Here is a 21,826-nt window from a genome sequence, read left to right as displayed (position 1 = left end):
ACTTCCAGGAGAGAACTGCAAAGCAATGAAATAGTCATTTTACTTTGTGTACTATACTACATAGATCGATTTTTATATCAGTGAGGTTTAAATGCAGGGACTACATCAATATTTAACTACAAAGTGGATCAAAAATAAACCTTGTCTGGCACAGAGAAAGACATACAGATGAATGGATTAGAACCAAGAATCCAGAAATAAACCCACACATCTAGAGTCAACTGATTTTCAACAGGGTTGCCAAGACAATTCAATGGGGAAAGAATAGTCTCTTCAACATAAGGCGCTGGGACAAATGAATACTCCATGGCAAAGGAATGTGGACTCCTACCTCACGCCTACCTCATGTATATAAAAATTAATTCAAAATGGCTCAAAGATCTAAATGTAAGAGCTAAACTATAAAATTCTTAGAAGAAAACGTAGGTGTAAATCTTTGAAGCCTTGGATTAGGTAATGGTTTCTTAGATAAGACACTAAAAGCACAAGCAACCTAAGAAAAAACAGACAAACTGGACTGAACCAAAATTAAATACTTTATTAAAATTAAAGACTTTTTTTTTTTTTTTGCAGCACCACTCAGCATGAGGGATCTTAAGTTCCCGACCAGGGATGAAACCCGTGCCCCCTGCAGTAGAAGCACAGTGTCCTAACCACTGGACTGCCAGGGAATTCCCAAAATTAAAAACTTTTGTGCAGCAAAGGATACTATCGTGAAAATGAAAAGACAATCCATAGAATGGGAGAAAATACTTGTAAATCATATGTCTGGTCTAATGTCCAGACTATGCAAAGGACTCTAACAACTCAACTTTTTCTTAAAAGACAGATAACCCAATTAAAAAATGGGCTGCGGGCTTCCCTGGTGGCGCAGTGGTCGAGAGTCCGCCTGCCGATGCAGGGGACACGGGTTCGTGCCCTGGTCCGGGAGGATCCCACGTGCCGCGGAGCAGCTGGGCCAATCAGCCATGGCTGCTGAGACTGCGCGTCCGGAGCCTGTGCTCCGCAACGGGAGAGGCCACAACAGTGAGAGGCCCGCGTACCGCAAAGAAAAAAAAAAAAAATTAAAAAAAAAAATGGGCTGAAGACCTGAACAGATTTTTTTTTTTTAAAGAAGACATATGAATGGCCAATATGCACATGAAAAGATACTCAACATCACTAATCATTAGAAAATGCTAATCAGGGAGTTCCCTGGTGGCCTAGTGGTTAGGATTCCAGGCTTTTACTGCCATGGCCTGAGTTCATTCCCTGGTGGGGGAACTGAGGTCACGCAAGCTGCATGGCACAGCCAAAAAGAAAAAAATGCTAATCAAAACCATAATGAGGGGGCTTCCCTGGTGGCGCAGTGGTTGAGAGTCCGCCTGCTGATGCAGGGGACACGGGTTCGTGCCCCGGTCCGGGAGGATCCCACATGCCGCGGAGTGGCTGGGCCCGTGAGCCATGGCCACTGAGCCTGCGCATCCGGAGCCTGTGCTCCACAACGGGAGAGGCCACAACAGTGAGAGGCCTGCGTACCACAAAACAACAACAACAACAAAAAAAAAACCCATAATGAGATAGTACTTCATACCCACTAGAATGGCTATAATAAATCCAAAAATAGAAACAAGCATTGGTGAGGATGTAGAGAAATTACACTTGCACATTGCTAGTGGGAATGTTGGTGCAGTGGCTTGAAAAACAATTTGGTGGGGACTTCCCTGGTGGCACAGTGGTTAAGGATCCACCTGCCAATGCAGGGGACACGGGTTTGAGCCCTGGTCTGGGAAGATCTCACATGCCATGGAGCAACTAGGCCCGTGCGCCACAACTACTGAGCCTGTGCTCTAGACCCCATGAGCCACAACTACTGAGCCCACGCACCGCAACTACTGAGCCTGCGTGCCTCAACTACTGAAGCCCACGTGCCTAGAGCCCATGCTCCACAACAAGAGAAGCCCACACACTGCAATGAAGAGTAGCCCCCACTTGCCACAACTGGAGAAAGCCTGAGTGCAGCAACGAAGACCCAACGCAGCCAAAACAAAACAAAACAAACAAAAAAACCAAAAACACAACAATTTGGTGGTTCCTCAAAAAAATTAAAAATATAGTTACCATGTGGCCCAGCAATTCCATTTCTAGGTATGTATTCAAGAAAAATAAAAATATATGTCTGCATAAAAACTTATACACAGGGCTTCCCTGGTGGCGCACTAGTGGAGAATCCGCCTGCTAATGCAGGGGACACGGGTTCAAGCCCTGGTCCAGGAAGATCCCACATGCCGCAGAGCAACTAAGCCCATGAGCCACAACCACTGAGCCTGTGCTCTAGAGCCCGCGAGCCACAACTACTGGAGCCCGCAAGCCACAACTACTGAAGCCCGCGTGCCTAGAGCCCATGCTCCGCAACAAGAGAAGCCACCACAATGAGAAGCCCGCGCACCACAATGAAGAGTAGCCCCTGCTCGCCACAATTAGAGAAAGCCCATGCGCAGCAACAAAGACCCAACACGGCCAAAAATAAATAAATAAATATATTAAAAAAAAAAAAAACGTATACATGAATGCTCATAGCAGCATTATTTATAATAGCCCCAAAGTGGAAGCGACCCAATGCCTAGCAACTGATGAACGGGTAAATGAAACATGATATATACATTTAATTGAATACTATTTGGGAATAAAAAGAAATACATGCTACAAAATGAATACCTTGAAAACATGATGCTAAGTGAAAGAAGCCAGTCACAAAGGACCACAAATTGAATAATTCCATTTATATGAAATGTTGAGAATAGGCAAATTCACAGAGACAGAAAGTAGACTGGTGGTTGCCTAAGGTTAGGGAGGTTGGGAGGAAATGGAGAGTGACTGCTAATTCATTGTAGTGATGGCTACACAACTTGGTGAATATACTAAAAGCCATTAAATTATACACTTTGGGTAAAATGTATAGTATGTGAACTTTGTCTCAATAAAGTTGTTATATAAAAATATTGGTCTCAGGCTTCCCTGGTGGCACAGTGGTTGAGAGTCCACCTGCCGATGCAGGGGACACGGGTTTGTGCCCCAGTCCGGGAAGATCCCACATGCCATGGAGCAGCTGCGCCCGTGAGCCATGGCCACTGAGCCTGCGCATCTGGAGCCTGTGCTCCGCAACGGGAGAGGCTACAACAGTGAGAGGCCCGCGTACCGCAAAAAAAACAAAAACAAAAATATTGGTCTCTACTCTTATCAATGAAAGCAACAACAACAAAACTGACCTTAAATACTTGAGAACCAGGCTCATTATAAGTTTTGGCATTTTTTGCTAGGAGATCTATATCTTTGGCCATTGCATGAACACTCTTGTAGCTTCCATTCTATAGTAAACAACAAAATATAGCAGTTCCTCTTAAGCAACATGACCTTTAAAAAAATAAACTCTACGTAATTTTAAACTGTCACCATATTCTAAGACTTCATTGGAAAGTACACGTGTGAACAACATATAAAGTCATCTTCTCTTTTATAAACTATTACTATGGTCCACTTACAAAACAGTTTTTGAGATAGGTAACAAAACCAGAGCTACACTATTCTCATAAAAACAACTTATACTTTTTAAGAAATCAAAAAAGGTAAAAGTTGCTTTATTTAGCAAACATATAGTGTTTACTGTGCCTACCACTGTTCTAAATGCTTCATGAATACTAATTCATTAAAGAGTATAGACTTTGGAGCCAGACTGTCTGGATTCAAATCCTAACTTTTCTCATTAGTTGATGACTCAGGCAAGTGACTTACCATCTCTGTGCTTCAGTTTTCTTATCTTTAAAATGGGAATAATAACAGTATCTACCTCATAGAGGTGTTATAAGAATTAATTAGCTAACACATAGGAATTCTATCTAGGTGAGTGTTACTTGCTGCTATTACTGCTGGAGACAGAGGGAAGGGGGCACTCAAAGAGAACAAAGTCTCTATTTTCACTAACCTTACACTCTTAATGTCTGTTGTAGGTAACTTTTACTCTGAGATACACTAAAACTATTTGAAAGCAAATAAAAATAAACAACAAAGCTTTTGTTCCCAATGTACCTTTCACAATCAGAAATGGCGATGACCAATGCACTTTAATTTTTGTCCTAAGGTCAAGATTTACTATGCCAATGAAAACTTTCCTTTCCTTCCTACAGAAAAAAATGCAAAAGGGACGCGGTGTTTACTCCTCCAACGCTATACTCAGTAACATCTCTAATTTATTTACATTATATTGCTAGTAACTCCTTACAGAGATACCTGCTTCTCTGTTTTTCTAAAAGGCCCTAAAAACATGACCACAGGCCAATCTGCCCTAAATGATGTTATTTTTACACATGGTCACCTTCATACCTGTATCCTCTGGGCAATGGTCTTGAGGTCTATAGGCTCCTTAATTATTGCATAATAGTCTGGATATTGCTGGAAGACAAAACCCAAGCAGGCTTAATATGTAAAAGTATCCAGCTAATGAGAAAACAAGGAAGTATACTGACTGTCTGTTAAATCAATTGAGCAGCTTTGTGAGATTAAGGCTAAAGACACAGTTATACAGCATATTGTTTGTTATATTTGAAGCAGAAAGCATTTGATTTTTACAAGCTTCATGACATACCCAACAGCATGTTGTAGGACTTTACAGGTAGTATTGGGTAATTATCATTATATAACTAATACACCACAACTTAATGTTTTTAAATTTTCTAAATTCACAGATCACACAATTTTAAATTTAAGATCCCAAGATATCTATGCCAGGAAATGAAGCAAATGAACGTTTTTGAAGGGCTTATTATAAGCTCTTTTAATTTAGCAATCTAAATAGCACAATTATATCCTATTTCATATAAAATACTAAGGATCTACAAGAAGTCAGGTTGCAAGATTTGTTAGCTTCATGTCTAATTTAATGCTTCTCCTTATCTCAGTCAAAATAAAACACATTTTCAATGGAAATACATTAAAGAATCAAAGCAAAATTATAAACAATTTCTGATTTCTTATCAAATATTAGCTCAACAATAGAAAAAGAGTTAAACATGTTAGAAGAATATACTCGAAGGGTTTCACAAAGCCTGGAGTTCATTCACTGCCCTGAGTCTTTCCTACAGGTTTTATTCCTTGGAGAAAATAATTGAAGTCAACCAAAAATCAAAAGTTGGTCTCTTCAGTGGGGGACAAGTGTCGAGGAAAGTCAGACTGTGCTCTCCAGGCTTTTCCTACCTGTTCAAATCCTTGGAGCCCAAAAAAACAAAAACAAAAACAACAACAACGAGAAACCACAGCGTTCACTCAATTACTGGGCTAAAGGGATGATCTCATTTCATCTGATCCCTCAGCTTACCCATCTCTATTTTCTTAACCCTATTCCTTTTCTTCCTTAGATCAAACCCCTTGCCTGCCCCTTCTCTTCAACAATTCTACTTCTGAGAAACAATTCAGAAGACAAATTACGGCAGAGACGCCCAGGCTAGGGTACAGCATAAACCAAGTTGTTGGCCCAGGTATACCCAATCTACCTCTCCCACTTAGCCAGTCTCACTCAGGAAAGATTTATAAAGGGAAGGAAAGGAAAGGAAAGACCTTCCAGGTCTCAGTCCTTGTCTTTCAAACTGTCACACCCCAAGGGACCAATGGGACTCTGCTTTCCCATATCAATTCCTGCTGCATGGTGTCTCTGAAAACCCTCCCAGAATGGGGGAACTGGGTAATAATGTTTTAGTCACCCAACTCACCCTTGATGGCTTGATCACTACTGATTGTATCATGCAGAGTAAGAATAAATCCTGAGTAAAGACTGTACTCTTTTTTTATTTCTTTATTGTGGTAAAAAATACATAAAATTTACCATTTAAACTTTTTAAGTATACAGTTCAGTGGCTTTAAATACATTCACATTATTGTGCAACCATCACCATCATCCATCTCCAGAACTTTTCACCTTCCCAAACTGAAACTCCATACCCATTTAACAACAGCTATCCACCTTCCCCTCCTGTCATCCCCTGGAAACCACAATTTTACTTTTTCTCTCTATGAATTTGGCTACTCTAAGTACCTCCTAAAACAGGAATCATACAATATTTGTTCTTTTGTGACAGGCTTATTTCACTTAGCATGTGTTCAGGGTTCATTCTTACTGCAGCATGGGTCAGAATTTCATTCTTCTTAAAGGCTGACTAATACTCCATTGTCTGTATATACATTTTATTTATTCATTCACATGTAGAGGAACACCTGGGTTGCTTCCATGTTTCAGATATTGTGAATAATACTGCTCTGAACATGGTTGTACAAATACAACTACAAGGTCTTTGAGACCTTGCTTACACTCTTTTGGTATATATCCAAAGTAGAATTGCTGTATCATATGATAATTCTATGTTTCATTTTTGAAGAACTGTCTTACTGGTTTTTTCTTTCCTTGAAATTTTAAATGTATAACCAATATAATCATCATATTTTTCTAATCAGATCCATGCTTAGGACAGCAGTGGTCAGATATGCTTTATTTCTAATGTTGTAATTGTCCTACAACTAGTCACATTGTAAATAACTAGTCTTGTTGATGACTGATGGGTAAAGCTGCATGCTACGCAGCAGTCAACAAGCACTTCTAGCAAACTTCTGACATGCTGGGTTCCAATTACGTGGCAGGGACACAAACGAAAATATGTCAGTCCTTGTCCTTAAGAGTTAGATTAAAAAAAGAGAATGGTCACAATGGAGTTAAGCATTACAGGAGAGTACATCTAAAAGTATACCTTTATCTAGAAATATAAGAATGCAGAGGCCACAGAAATTTTTGTAGTTCCAAAGACTAAAGTGGAACTTTAGCTATGCTAATTGCTTCTTGGATGTGAAACCACAAGGGGTTCTAACACTTTTAAAGGGTTTCATTGGTCTCAAAACCCTCTTCCTCTTTGGGGTAGAAGAGTACTTATTAGGTATCTGTCTCTTCTTTATCACCAGACGATCAAAGAGAACTAAGAGAGGAAGAACTCATTTATCTTCCTCTCATTCTGTCTCCTGAGTAGAGAATGTGGCTTCTCTTTTATACATAAGAGGTTTAGTTTAGCTGCTTATTTTATCTTTTTCTCCCCCCTCCCCTACTTGATCATTTAAGAATTACTAATCTTAGAAACAACCCAAATGTCCACCAACAAATGAATGGATAAACAAAAAGTAGTAATATGTGGTATATACATACAATGGATTCAGTCTTAAAGAGGAAGGAAATCCTGACACATACTACAACGTGGATAAACTACACTAAGTCAAATAAGCCAGACACAAAAGAACAAATACTGCATGATTCCTCTTAAATGAGGTACTTAGAGTAGTCAAATTCATAGAAGCAGAACTGTGGTTTCCAGGGACTGGCAGGAGGGAAAAGTGGAGAGTTATTGTTTAATGGGTAGGAAAATGAAAAAGTTCTGGAGATGGATGGTAGTGATAGTTGCACAATAATATGAATGTACTTAATGCCACTGAACTGTACACTTAAAATGGTTAAAAGGTAAATCTTATGTTATTGTATATTTTACGATCACAGAAACAAAAACCAAAATGAATTACCAATCAAAAAAACAAAAACACAATTTAAAAAAAAATCCATAACCTTTTGCTGAAGTAAAATGACAGAACATATCCTATGTGCTTACTGCTGAGGCCATGAGGAGGATTTCTTGGCTATCTCCAGTACCTTGCATTAGCCTTACCTTATTTACTAAGAACTAACAGAATTTCTGAAGTACTTAAAAAACAAAAACAAAAAACACTTTAATCCACCTGTCTTCAACTGCATCACTTACCACTTTAGAAGGCAGTTTCTGAAAAAGTTCGCTAATGAGACGTCCTGATGGATTTGTGGCTACAACTATGGCTTCAAGAAGCTGCTCCAAGATCTCCTTCAAGTAACTTGGAGAAGACTGGGGAGAGGCGGTTGTAAGGAATGAGAGAGGGAAGAAATATGTACCTTGGTGAGAGAAATCCAAAAATAAATGCTGATATTAAACAGCTTCTAAAATTTTACAGGTAATTCAAAAGAGCAACTTCTAAACAATACTTATTTTAAGTACAATTTTCAAGAATACCACAGAAATTCTCTGATGCTGGTCATGAGGGGTTACACTCCCAGGACAGCATATTTGAAACTAATGAGGCCACTCATATTATTTCAGTAACTAAATCCTTTGAATCAGGTCCTTTTACTGAACTCTATTCACAGCAAACACTGCAACAGTGAAGTTAAAGTGCCATATGTGTGAAATGATGGAAATGCATACCTTTCAAGGGTCTGAGTAACTGAGATGGAGAAAACGTACCCCATGATACCTGCCCATTTCTGTATCTGCTGTTCACATCTACTGAAATCTTGGTATTCTGGTGGAACAACTAAATACTTCTGGAACTACATACTTTTAACTATGGGGTGCTCTGCCAGATCTAACAACCGAATTCAAGTTATATCAAAATTGAATGGAGATTAAGCCAATTGATGCAATCACTTCTGCTCTCCACACTGGCTGGCTTACTCCTACCTTAGTCACTGTTTCAATATGGGAAAAGATATGTCCCAAAGAGTAGGTGGCCAGGGAGGGTCTAAGTCTGAAGCCAGTTTCTACAGCAGCAGTCCCCAAGCTTTTTGGCCCCAGGGACTGGTTTCGTGGAAGAAAATTTTTCCACGGATGGGGAGGGTGGGTGGTCAGGTGGTAATGCGAGCAATGCAGAGGATGGTTCAGGTGGTAACGAGAGCAATGGGGAGCGGCAGATGGAAGCGTCGCTCGCTCGCCTGCCGCTCACCTCCTGTTGTGCAGCCCGGTTCCTAACAGGCCATGGACCCCTGTTCTACAGTCAGAAATGGGATGTCTCAGTCAAGGTTTATATTAAATAGTATTTTAAGTCCAAACCATGTTTTGGGCATATAAAGTAAAGATTAATGGTTAATTCTGGTTTAAATCATAAAAGCACTAGTATTTTTGTCCTAATCCAACAGAAGTCTTATTTAGTAAAGTCTCAATTTTAGAGTCCAACATTAAGCCCAGAGAGAGGGTACTGACATCTCTTGAGCCTACCAGCACAACACCTGGCAAACAGACACGCAATAAATATTTAACATATAAGATATGTGATTAGCTAAGACTCACCAACCACCTAAGCTTAGAGAAGAACCAAGATAACACTGATGAAAGCAGACGAAAATATTCGTGTTTAAGTCATTTACTTACTAGTTAAAATATGACACTACAGAGTAAGCTTCAAAGAGGTGAGTTATGTCCTGCAGCCAAGATTCCTCTTCTCCCAACCCAACCAGCTACTTTGGAAAAATGTTGCAGATGACAAAGGGAGCAGGAAGTATGAATGCATTCACATAACTTATTCTTTGGGTGTCTTACTATTTAGTTGCAGAAGAGAGATGCAATTCCTTTTACTGTTCTTTTTCCTCTTTTTAAACATGTGTGTTCATTCAGCAAGTATTTTTCAGTACCTACATGTCGGGCAGAGTCTAGATGCCAGAATAGGTGAACAAGGTGATATCTTTTGTGGAGCTATCATTTTACTTGAGGAAGACAGAAAGTAAACACATAAACTAATTCTAAATACGTTATTTCACATATAGTGATAAAAACTATAGATCACAGAACAGAGTGATGTGATGATGGGAAAGGAGGAGCACAGAGCAAACAATTTGACAGAGTGGTTAGGAAAGTCTTCTCCCAGTTTTTTTTTTTTTTTTTTTTTTTTTTTGGTACGGGGGCGTCTCACTGTTGCGGCCTTTCCCGTTGCGGAGCACAGGCTCCGGACGCGCAGGCTCAGCGGCCATGGCTCACGGGCCCAGCCGCTCCGCGGCATGTGGGATCCTCCCGGACCAGGGCACGAACCCACGTCCCCTGCATTGGCAGGCGGACTCTCAACCACTGCGCCACCAGGGAAGCCCCTTCTCCCAGTTTACATTATTTTAAGTGATGTTAGAATAATGCAGAAGACATAGTCACAGGCAGAGTCAAAGGAAGCAGAAGTAAGAGCAACTGCAAAATTCCAGAGGCAGGAACACACCTGGTTCTAGGAACCAGCCTAACCCACAAAAATATTCCTAACTAAAGTGACTCCATCAACTTTCCAACTTTCAATCACAACACTGCCTACCCTTACAAAATATCTCAATATAGCAATATTGGACCAGTCCTTGATAATATGAAGACTCTCTTTAAAACTGAGCAGGAAATATGCATTAATGTAAGAGCAATTCATGAAAGCAACCATGCATGTTACATGTAGTGCAGGATGTCCTAGAATCCCTTGTAACTGGAGTGGGGCTCGCTGGCTGCGTGTCCCTTTACCCTCCCACTTACCAACACAACTGCCCAGAAAGCCCACCTGCCCACAGTGGCCAAGAGAAATCAGGCAGGGGCCTCATCCACCTCCCAGTAGCCTATCTATCACCTATTCCAGTGGCACACTTACTCCTTCAGTCACTGTGCCTTGATTGTCTTGCCCATCTTCATCATCATCTTCATCATCTGCTTCTCCTTTCTGAACAAACTCATTTCTTGTTCGAAGGTACAAATCCCAGAGTTTGCAAGCAGCTTTATATTCAGGAGAATCTGGCTGTACATTAGCAAGGAGAAGAGAAAAAAAATACCACTTTAGTATTTTATTGTAAATCAGTTACTACTTTTAAAGCATCCTGTTCCAGCAGATTGGTATTCTAAGACATAACTTTGAAAACTCTATTACAAATTTAAAAATTCTTACGAGTAAAAGATACATGGGCCTCAATTCCTCTTCTGAAGAACTAAGTGTATGTTTTAAAGGCATTCTGGAATGAAATTATTTTATTTATTTATGCCCTATCTCATTACAGAAAGACTTGAAGAAAAAAATAAATGATTTGCTAAATAAAGGCTAATTATTACTAATACACTAAGAAAGGCAATTTAAAGGATAAGACCCAACTTAAGGGATACAAGACTAAAGGACAGAAGCTAATGATTGTCCTGATTATCACTTCTATTTTTAAACTATTTAACACCTTATTTGAATATTTTCTTTTCCTGAAGTATGGTGGGGATAAACTAACTGAAACTTTCCAGTAAGAACAATGCTGGGGGACTTCCCTGGTGGTCCAGTGGCTAAGACTCTGTGCTCCTAATGCAGGGGGCCCGGGTCTGATCCCTGGTCAGAGAACTAGATCCCACATGCCACAGTTAAAGATCCCTCGTGCTACAACAAAGACCCCCCACGCCACAACTAAGACCCGGTGCAGCCAAATAAATAAATAAATATTTTTTAAAAAGAAAAAGAATAATGCTGGATGCAATGTTAAACAAACAGTAACGCTTTAAAAATGTATCCGTGTGCTGCCAATAAGGAGTAAGCAATGTTCATAAAAGCAAGAATAGAGTAAAAGCAGGAACCCAAATGAACAAGAACACTGCCCTCACCTGAAGGCACCTAACCTTTAGTTTTCAAGCCTCCTTGAGGCTGCAAGGACAAGAGATAAAGGCCAGGGTCTGCCCAAAGCTGGGAATCCAAAGGCCATGGATGCAGTGTAACTGGGAATTCAAAACAATTCAGTTTCTCTGCTGCCAGGGAAAAGGAAGACTACCGACCTCAACCTCCACCCAGCTAAACCCATGGCACTGTGGAGAGAAGAGAGGCATGAGAGGAATCTCCTCTGAGAACTCTTCACCATAAGCTAGCCCTAACGAAGAGAGGCCAGGTGCCTGGGATAAGCAACAAATCTTCTCTAGATGAACCCAACTTCAATCTAAGCCTAAGTCTCCCTATAGATAAAGTTCCAAGAAATATAAGCTCATAGTCAAAATTCATGAAACACACAAGAATAAGAATCACAAGAGGACTTCCCTGGTGGTGCAGTGGTTGAGAATCTGTCTGCTAATGCAGGGGACATGGGTTCGATCCCTGGTCTGGGAAGATCCCACATGCCAAGGAGCAACAAGCCCACCCACCACAACTACTGAGCCTGCACTCTAGAGCCTGCGCACCACGACTACAGAGCCCATGTGCTGCAGCTACTGAAGCCTGCGTGCTTAGAGCCCATGCTCCGCAATGAGAAGCCACCGCAATGAGAAGCCCACGCACCACAACAAAGAGTAGCCCCCGCTTGCCAAAACAGAGAAAGCCCATGCACAGCAACAAAGACCCAGTGCAGCCAAATATCAAAGGGAAAAAATAAGAGTCACAAGAGAAAGCTAGCAGAAATGACAGCAAAAACACATGCAAATAATTCAGATATTGAATTATCTGCTACAGAATAAAAAATATGTTGAAAACGTTTAAAGAAATAATAGGACTGAAGACATAAACAATCCCCAAAATAGAAACTACTCGAAAATAAGAAAAATATAAACATTAAAATGTAAGAACTCAATAGATTGGTTTAAGAGCAGATTTCAAAGAAAAATTTAAGAACTGGGGGCTTCCCTGATGGCACAGTGGTTAAGAATCCGCCTGCCAATGCAGGGGACACAGGTTCGAGCCCTGGTCCGGGAAGTGCCGCTGAGCAACTAAGCCCATGCGCCACAACTACTGAGCCTGTGCTCTAGAGCCCGTGAGCCACAACTACTGAAGCCCGCGCTCCACAACTACTGAAGCCCGTGTGCCTACAGCCCGTGCTCTGCAACAAGAGAAGCCACTGCAATGAGAAGCCCGTGTACTGCAACGAAGATCCAATGCAGCCAAAAATAAATAAATTAATTAAATATACATATACATTAAGAAAAAGAAAAACATAAGAACTAAAGATATGACCTAAAAAGCAATACTGACACAAAAAAGGGGACTACAAAAAGTTAAGAGAAATGGAAACCTAAGAGAGTTCTAATATAACATCCAGTCAGTTCTATAAGAGAGAATGGGGAAAGGGCAATATACAAGACATAACGGCTAAAAACTTTCCAGAACTGATGAAAAATACCAACCCAAAGATTTAGAAAGATCTACAACTCCCAAATTCTATAATAATAAGATATTCGTATCTAGACATATCACAGTGAAACTGTAGAATATAAAAGACATAAAGAAAATACTAAAGATAGCTAGAAAGAAAAGACAGGTAACCTTCAAAGGAAATACAGTTATACTGACATGATTTCTCAATAGCAATATTAAGAATGAAGAATAAAGACAGTAATATATTTGTAAGTAAAAAAACTGACTATATAAAACAGTAACATTATTTTATGGGATTAAAAATTTATCACACTAGAAATAAAATACAAAACATCAATAGCATAAATAAAAAGATCAGTTACATTATTCTAAGGTTTTGCATTATTTAGAAGGGCATTTAAGATACCAATTTATTTATTTATTTATTTGGCTGCATTGGGTCTTCATTGCTGCACGAAGGCTTTCTCTAGTTGCAGCGAGCAGGGGCTACTCTTCGCTGTGGTGTGTAGGCTTCTCATTGCGGTGGCTTCTCTTGTGAAGCATGGGCTCTAGGTGCAAGGGCTTTAGTAGTTGTGGCATGTAGGCTCAGTAGTGTGGCTCGTGGGCTCTAGAGCACAGGCTCAGTAGTTGTGGCACATGGGCTTAGTTGCTCTATGGAATGTGGGATCTTCCCAGTCCAGGGCTCAAACCCGTGTCCCCTGCATTGGTAGGCAGATTCTTAACCACTGCGCCACCAGGGAAGCCCCAAACTCTACACTTTAAAAGAGTGTGTGAATTATATCTTAATTAAAGAAAAAATATATACACACAGCATTAAGAATAAATCTAACATTTTTGCAGAATCTTGATGAAAAACCATTTAAAGCTATGCTAAAAAGACAAATAAATGAAGACGTACCAAATTCACAGACTGGAATAATCAATATCACAATTATGTCAATTCTCCAAAATACAATCTACACAGCCAATGCAATTCCAATACAAATTCAAACAATCTTTTTGGTGCTTGTTGACTTAACACACTAATATTAAAATGTATAAAAATAATCAAAACAGTTTCTTTGCCAGATAAAGAATTATAAAGCCACAGAAATTAAGGTAGAAATAGAATAGCTCAGTTTTAGATAAGCTGGCCAGAACAAAAGGAACAGAATAAAGGGCCACAAAGAGACCCATGAGCACATGGAATCAATGCCAGCATTAACACCACAGACAAATGTGAAGCGGATGGCCATTTCAAGGTGCTGCTTATACCTGTGGAAAAAAAATAGATCCCTACCTCAGAGAAGACAAAACAATCAATCCCAGCTGCACTAAAGGCTTATACACAAAAGACAACACTATTAAACTTTCAGAAGAAAATAAGAGAATATCTTTATAATCTTTGGGCAGGAGAGATTTTTGAAACAAGATACAAAGAAGGATAAACCACAAAGTTAAAGACTAATAAATATAACTATATTAAAATAAAAAACCTTCTGTTCATCAAAAGACACCACAGGGACTTCCCTGGTGGTCCAGTGGGTGGGACTCCATGCTCCCAATGCAGGGGGCCCGGGTTCGATCCCTGGTCGGGGAACTAGATCCCACATGCATGCTGCAACTAAGAAGTCCGCATGCCACAACTAAAGATCCTGCATGCTGCAACCAAACATGCCGCAACTAAGACCTGGTGCAGCCAAAATAAATATATAAATTTTTTTTTTTAAAAGACACCACAAAGAGTGAAAAAATAGCCAAACAGTGGGAGAAGATATTTGCAACACACATAACCAAAAAAAGGATTAGTATCTAGAACAAAAAAATTTCTGAAAATAAATATGAAAATGACAACCCAAGAAAGAAACGGGCAAAAGATTTGAGCAGACACAGAAGAAACAAGAATGGGTCATAATCATATTAATCTTCAGTTTTCTTTACTAACAAGAGAAATGCAAACTCAAACTACCAAATGAAAAACCACTACTTATCTACCAGCCTGATAAACATTAAAAAGCCACACAATTACCAAATTGGATATCTTCCAAATTTGATGCTTTCTTACCTTGTAATAGGCCTTTGCATTGTTAAAAAGCAACTGGAAGTCAGCAGTCAGCAGATTAACATCATCATACTCTTCCATTTTTAGTTTCTGTTGGATTTTCATCAAGTCAATGGGCTGAGAAACCACTTCATAATAGTCTGGTTGATTTCTGTCAATAATTTAATGTTTTTTAAAAAGATATTTATTAATCAAAAGCCCATAAAAAGTTATGTCTCAAAACTCTGTGGTAATGTCCAACACGCCAAGTGACAGAACATACTAGATGTACTCTCATTATTGGAACTGAGAAGGAATAACAAAAGCAAGACGAATATGCACGCCCTTTTCAAAATACATATTGATGATATAGAAACCTAAATTAACATCTGTGATAGTCTTTTATAGGCAAAATATTTAAGATTTAAGGCACCAACACTAAAACCATGTCAATGTTATCTCCTGCAAATGAAAATGACTTACCTTTCATGGGGTCCAATAATGGCTGAAAACAGGTATGTTCCAAAGCTCTTTATAAACTTACGAAATGGATTATCTTTCTTCAGGTAGTGACCACAGAACTTTCTCTACCAAGTGCTATCAAGTGCCTAGTATATATGCTGCTCTAACATCAAGTACTAAAGTGACAAAAGAGAAAGATGAGGCCCTTGGCACAAGGAGCTTACCAAAGATAAAAGGGCGTAAGACATGAACAAACATGACAAAACAAAAAAGGCATGGGAATGATACACAGAAAATTAAGGATAGTGGTTATCTCTTGGAGAGGAGGGGACACTTTAAAGGTAGTTACAATAATTTCTTAAGTTGGGTTTTGGTTCATGGATGTTTATTATTATTCCTTCTGGCTTTTTTTCAAATGGAGTTCCATGAGACAAGTAAACCTTCTGCAAAATTATCTAAGCAACTGTTTTTCACAATTCTCCCTCAGGGGTAGATAGAACTCATCCTAGATGTGTAAGAGGGTAAGTTACTACATATGAAGAATGTTGTCATTAAGGCTTTAATCTCTCCTGGGACACTCACTGGCTGACATGTTTTAGCCATGTATGTATGATATATTTAATTTTTTAAAACTTTTTGCTTTAACATAAAAATTGCAAGAATAGTACACAGAATGTTTTTTCTGAACCATTTGAGAGTAAGCTGCTGAAGAGTTGTGTGTTTTTCCTACAAAAAAGGACCATAGTTCAATCATCAAAATCAGAAAATTCACTTTGATACAGTCTCATCATCTAATCCTCAGAACCCATTTATATTTTGCCAACTGTTGCAAAATTGTCCTTTATAGAAGAAGGATCAATGTGAATCATGCTGCATTCAGTTATGTTTCCTCAGTTTCCTTCATTCTGAAACAGTTCCTTAGTCTTTCCTTGACTTTGATGATCTTAATACTTTTGAAAATTATAGGCCAGTTATTTTGTAGAGTGTCCCTTAATCTGGGGTTGTCTCTTCTCCTGAGGAATAAATTCTGATGATGCTATATTCATCTCACTGTATTCTATCAGGTGGCGCTTGATTTCAACTCATGCCACTACTTAGATGAGGTTGATTTTGGTCACTTGATTATGGTCTGCCAAGCTTCTCAACTGACCAAGTTACTCTTTTACCCCTTGTACTTTATGGAAAGGTAACTCCAGGCTATGTAACAGCCTGTGACACGGCTACTGTCCACAACCCCTACCCCATACCCCCACCGCTTGTCTCCCTTGCAGATTCCTACCTTGCTCAGCCTCACCTAATGACTTTGAATTCTCCAGGAAGGGAAAGGAAGAAGAGTAAATTAAGTTTTTAAACCCTTATCAACTACTTACGATTTTAGTGAACTACAAAATTAAGTACGAGGGGATAAAAGGAGTATTCAATCTGCTATTCAAAGAAAGTGTAAGAACATAAAGGTCTCAGTGAGTAACAACAAAGGCCCACCCAGGCCTAATATCAATGTTGTCAGTGGTACCAAGGGACTTTCTCAGAGTGAACATTAGGGCTTTGTTAACTTGCTATCCTAGATGGCTCTCTCCACCTGGGCCTGATGGGCCATAGTCCACTGCTCCTTGCTAAAGCTGGGCCTCAGCAGCCTCTCAGGCTTGAGGGATTATCTGTAGACAACTGACAATGCAATGAGGACACATACCTAGAAAGGACATTATCTCCCAGAAGCTCTGCTAGGGGGTTCCTCACAAACATTTTCAGAATTGCCATATAGAAAAAAAGGTCAGGATCCCAACATTCCACTCTATATAATGTGGTCAAAACAAGGTCCCCTCACTTTGAAAATGAAATAGCTCTAACTGGTTTTTCCCACTTAAATCAACATACAGAAAAGTATAGAAAAGTAAAAACTGTCCCTATTCATCCAGAGTTAAAAGCACTATTAATATTCTTCCAGACTGTGTACACACATACACACACACATAGGATTGTGAAGTACATGTCTTAAGAGCTTTTCTCTTTCAACAATAGGTGAGGGCACCCTGCCATAATATGGCCACAGAATAGTCAAAGCATAACTAAGAGTTTTAACCAGAAAAGTGAGAAACACTCTGCCTGATGTGCAGAGCCTGCTGGCTACCCCTAAACCTATTTTGCCTCCTTCCCAAGATGACAGCATTCTAAGTACCAGTACCTGCCTGGGTACTAAAGGCCAAATTCTTAGCCACGTTGCAGCTAAGTTCTGACCAATGCAAGAGCTGAAATGTACCATGTCCAGGTCACATCCTAACATGTTTCTTTTTTCCTATGGGCCAGAAGGTAGTTGTGGTGGTGAGCCGTCTCAGACCATGCAGACAAGGGCGATACCCCAAGCACAGCAGAATAAAAAGACAGACAGTATCTCGGCCCTGAAGACCTCACAGAATAGGACTTGTACAGGAGAGAAAGCAATTGTTCTTGTTTCAGCCATTGTTAATTTGGATGTCCTAGTACAAGCAGCCTAACACACTAATCAAAACAAAGTCTCAAAAAGAGATTCACAAATGCATGGCTCTGAGTAGTACTTCTTTCCACAAGCTCTTGAGAAAACATGCATTCCACAGAGGAGGAGCAAAGACACAGGCAGGCACAGCACTGGGGGGAAGGCAGCAGTGCTCCTAAAGTACTGCGTCATGGAGGCTAGAAGACAGTGCTCCAGCACCAAAGGCCTGTATTTTCTGCCCCTCAGCTGGTGGAAAGCAGGCAGCAGGGGGGCAGTCCTTTTCCATGAGGTGCTTGTGTACTACAATTTGATGCTGCTTCCCTATACAACATACTGGTTAAGACCACAGGCTTTAGAATCAGAAAAACCTGCATCTGAATTCTGGTTATCCTCAATAGTTCTGAGAACTTGTACAAGTTGTCATCTATAAACTGTGATAACAATACTGCTCAGGTTTAAACAAGATGAGGCCTGGAAAGCACTTAGTACTGTGTCTAGCATGTAGTAAGCAATAAATATGGGCTTTTAATAACATATGCTAATTAAATGACAACTTTCAAAAGATTGTTACTGATTAACTGAAATCTGGAGAGGGATTTCATGAAAAAAAAAAACTCTTCTTTTTTGGCATGACTAATTTACAGAGCTCTCCTCATTCAGGATGATGACACAGCATCCTTGGTGGCTCTGCTCTTTGGAGTGAGAGGTTTGCCTTCAAATCAACCTAGAGCTTGTTGGCTACCCACTGGGGCATCAACATTCATGAATGGATCTAAATCTTTAATTAACTCATTGTATTAGTTTCCAATTGTTGCTCTAACAAATTACCACAAAATTAATGGCTTAAAACAACACAAATTTATTTTAGATAGGTAGGCAGATAGATAGATCCTAGTGGTTCTGATTCTCTGGAGAACCCTGACTAATATGGTCTTCCAATTTCATTCTTCTTTTTCAGGATGGGTTTTTTTGTTTCTGAAAAAAATTCTGTTGGGATTTTGTTAGGTTTTGCATTGACTCTGCATTGCTTTGGGTAGTATTGGTATCTTAACAATATTAAGTTTTCCAATCCAAGAACGTGGGATATCTTTCCATTTTTTTGTGTTTTAATTTCTTACAGAAGTGTGTAGTTTTCAGTGTAAAGTCTGTCACCTCGTTGGTTAGGTTTATTCTTTAATCTCCTTTTTGGATTGTTCACTGTTAAGGTACAGAAATGCAACTGATTTTTGTGTATGTTGGTTTTGTATCTTGCAACTTTGCTGAATTCACCTATTACTTCTAAAAGTTTTCTAAAAACAATCAAGACTGCAAATTTCATGTTGTATATTTTTTACAACTAAATTTTTTTCTTTAATTAAGACAAAAATTTTTTTAAATGCGCTTCGCTACACCTTGACAACTGAAACTAAAATCTAGACCCCTGTATCATCTAGGCCATTCCTTCCAAAGGAAAACTCAATTATTAAACACTTTCAACTTGGATCCGGGACCAAAGCCCTCCCACTCACCTTCGCTTTGGTGCCCTAATGAAGAGCTCACAGAGGAGCCTGCCCTGCTCATCCTTATAGTCTCGGATGGTGTTGTAGAGTTCATGGCACACGGCAATCTACACATAAAAAAAGGAGAAAAATCACCAGAAAAGTGAACAGAAAGTCAGTGTAGGGGTCCTTAAAAAAAAAACAACAAAACATAAAATGCCAGTAGAGAACGATGAATTCCCGAATTCCCCCATGGGAACCCAAGTCTAAAGTATGCTGACAGTACCTCTCCTTATTTAAAATCATTTAAATGATTAAATCTTTCATCAGAATATGTTACTGGTGATTTTCTTTTCCTTTAAACAAAATTAGTTCATATCACTCTTGTTTAAAAATCATCCAATAGAGGGCTTCTTACCAATCAGAGAATAAAATCTAAACTCCTAACACAGAGTATGTAGGGTATACTCTGGCTGGGCAGACTTTGCCAGTTTCCTTCTCCCTCTTGGCCATCTCTCTGTAATCACAACCCATCAAATCCATTCCTGATCCAGCCCCTCTGCCTGGAACACCCTTCCCCAGTGCTCTGCAGGGCTGCTGCCTTCTGATCACAAAGAAATCTTTCCTGAAGGTATGGGCCAAAACAGCCCATATCATCCCAACTTTTCTTCTTAGCACTCATCACTAGCTGAGGATACTTTATTACTTATTTGTTCATCTGTTTACATTCTGCTTCCCCAACACTAGCATCTAAGCTCCATGTAAAAAACTAGCTCGTCTTACACATAGCTCTTTCCCAATCACCACAACAGTGCTTGGCACATGACAGCACACACTTACTTGAATGACTATATAATGTGACAAAATGATATTCTTTATTATTTCATAATATTAAATTACACTATTACTGTAAGACTTCTGGCTAAGTGTATACTTTTCATAAAAGAAAGGTTAAGAATATCAAGCCAGAGGAAAAAGAAGGTGAGAGGCCTTGCATCTTAACTGCTTATCATTAAAGGAAAGGTAGGGAATTGTGCAGAAGGCAGAAACAGTGATCTGAGTTACTTACAGGGTCTACAGTCGGAAGATTGGAAAGTCTCCTCCTTTTCCTGCTTGGGCCTGGCGTGGACACAGAATGGTGCCCATCATCAAAGTCTCCGCTGACACTACTGGAAGGGGAGGTAGCTCTTCTTCTCTTGGAACCCATGGAATCCAACTTCTTCTGTAAGAAATAATTAGTCATGTTCTTACACTGAATTTTATACTCTGCCACCAAGCCCTCAGTTGGCCACTTGCCACAAAGCTTCTGGTTCACTTAGGAGAATATTTTCACTGTTGCAAAGAAGCTTAACTATGTTTTTTTTCAATGCAAGTCCTGGACCTTGCTTTAGCCCCTTCACTTACCAGAATGCTACACTTTCAACTTGGATGGGACAAATTCAGCAACAGTATACTCATTTGTATTTACCAATTTTGAATGACTCAACCACTTCTGGCCCCAAATTTACCCTGGACTGGAATTTGGAAACCCACATAATTATATATGTGGGTACACCCACATATAATGGTGTGTTGGAGGTACTGATCCCTCAGCCCCTGAGGGAGTCAGGCAGGCCTCAGGGACAGAGTCCCTAAGGTGGTCACCTCTGGAGTCAGCAGCCTCATCTGTTTTCCCCAGTGTTTCTTATGATTATGATCACTTTCCAGGTGGGCCAGCATGTTGGAAAAAAACAAAAACCAAAGAACAGGAAGCAGACCCTGAGGCAAATTAGTGCAAAAGGGTAAGGGGACAGAGGATTAACCTTCTAGAATTTTAGATGTACCCTAAAATTAACACACTGAAAATGAATTTTCTCCATTCATTAAAGTAAGATCCACAAGACATACCCCAGAAAACACTCAACATACTTGCCATACCTATGCTAAAGTAGCAAAATTGCATTTTGAAACTTTTCTGTCAATCTAGACTAACCTCCTTTTCAGTTATATGAGGTACTCTATCCCCATGAATTCACAGCTTTACATTTCAGTAGATGATCTTGAAGAGCACCCCAGAAGTGAGGTTTTAGGCCCTCCTTGGGCTCCCAGAAACATGTAAATATTTGCTCTAAGTTTTAGGCAGGCTGCTAAGTAATCTTAACACAGCTTTACAAGTATATATATATATATATATATTTGACTATAACACAAGAAATGCAACCACTGAAATGACCTGCTACAGCTAGAAGGTAAGGGTGCATACCTGAGAAAGTCCTACAATGCTTATACAATTTAAAAACAGTATCAAATAGCATATTGTGATTTCACAGGCCTTTCTCTAAAGCAAAAGGAAAAAACTGATCCCAGTGTCACTCATCAACATTCAATTTCAGGACACTAAGACACCAGTAGCTGAAAGAATGGGTTGCCAGTAGTATGGAGAGAAAAACTGGGGATCTCCAGGGAACAGAAAGCAGGAGCAAAACAAACCAA

The 21,826-nt window shown here is 39.6% G+C and overlaps 1 protein-coding gene across 25 annotated transcripts in view; it reads right to left on the bottom strand.

Annotated features, from left to right (window-relative positions):
• Window positions 1–21,826, bottom strand: part of PBRM1 (polybromo 1) — a 95,899-nt gene that overhangs the window by 73,599 nt on the left and 474 nt on the right. For 14 of the 25 annotated variants that reach the window (XM_065886289.1, XM_065886298.1, XM_065886290.1 and 11 more), the window contains exons 2-8: window positions 20,424–20,576; window positions 19,385–19,482; window positions 14,969–15,116; window positions 10,474–10,617; window positions 7,821–7,937; window positions 4,360–4,428; window positions 3,249–3,347 (exon numbers count right to left, since the gene is read on the bottom strand). In XM_065886289.1, coding sequence (XP_065742361.1) covers window positions 3,249–3,347; window positions 4,360–4,428; window positions 7,821–7,937; window positions 10,474–10,617; window positions 14,969–15,116; window positions 19,385–19,482; window positions 20,424–20,576 — 828 coding nt within the window. Of the gene's footprint in view, window positions 1–3,248; window positions 3,348–4,359; window positions 4,429–7,820; window positions 7,952–8,050; window positions 8,064–10,473; window positions 10,618–14,968; window positions 15,117–19,384; window positions 19,483–20,423; window positions 20,577–21,826 lie in introns of those variants that run through there. The other 11 variants (XM_065886299.1, XM_065886304.1, XM_065886281.1 and 8 more) reach the window with 6 other exon arrangements.

The sequence above is a fragment of the Phocoena phocoena genome, chromosome 10, assembly GCF_963924675.1.
Source record: "Phocoena phocoena chromosome 10, mPhoPho1.1, whole genome shotgun sequence".
Lineage (NCBI taxonomy): Eukaryota > Metazoa > Chordata > Mammalia > Artiodactyla > Phocoenidae > Phocoena > Phocoena phocoena.
This window is presented reverse-complemented; position numbering and strand designations above follow the sequence as displayed.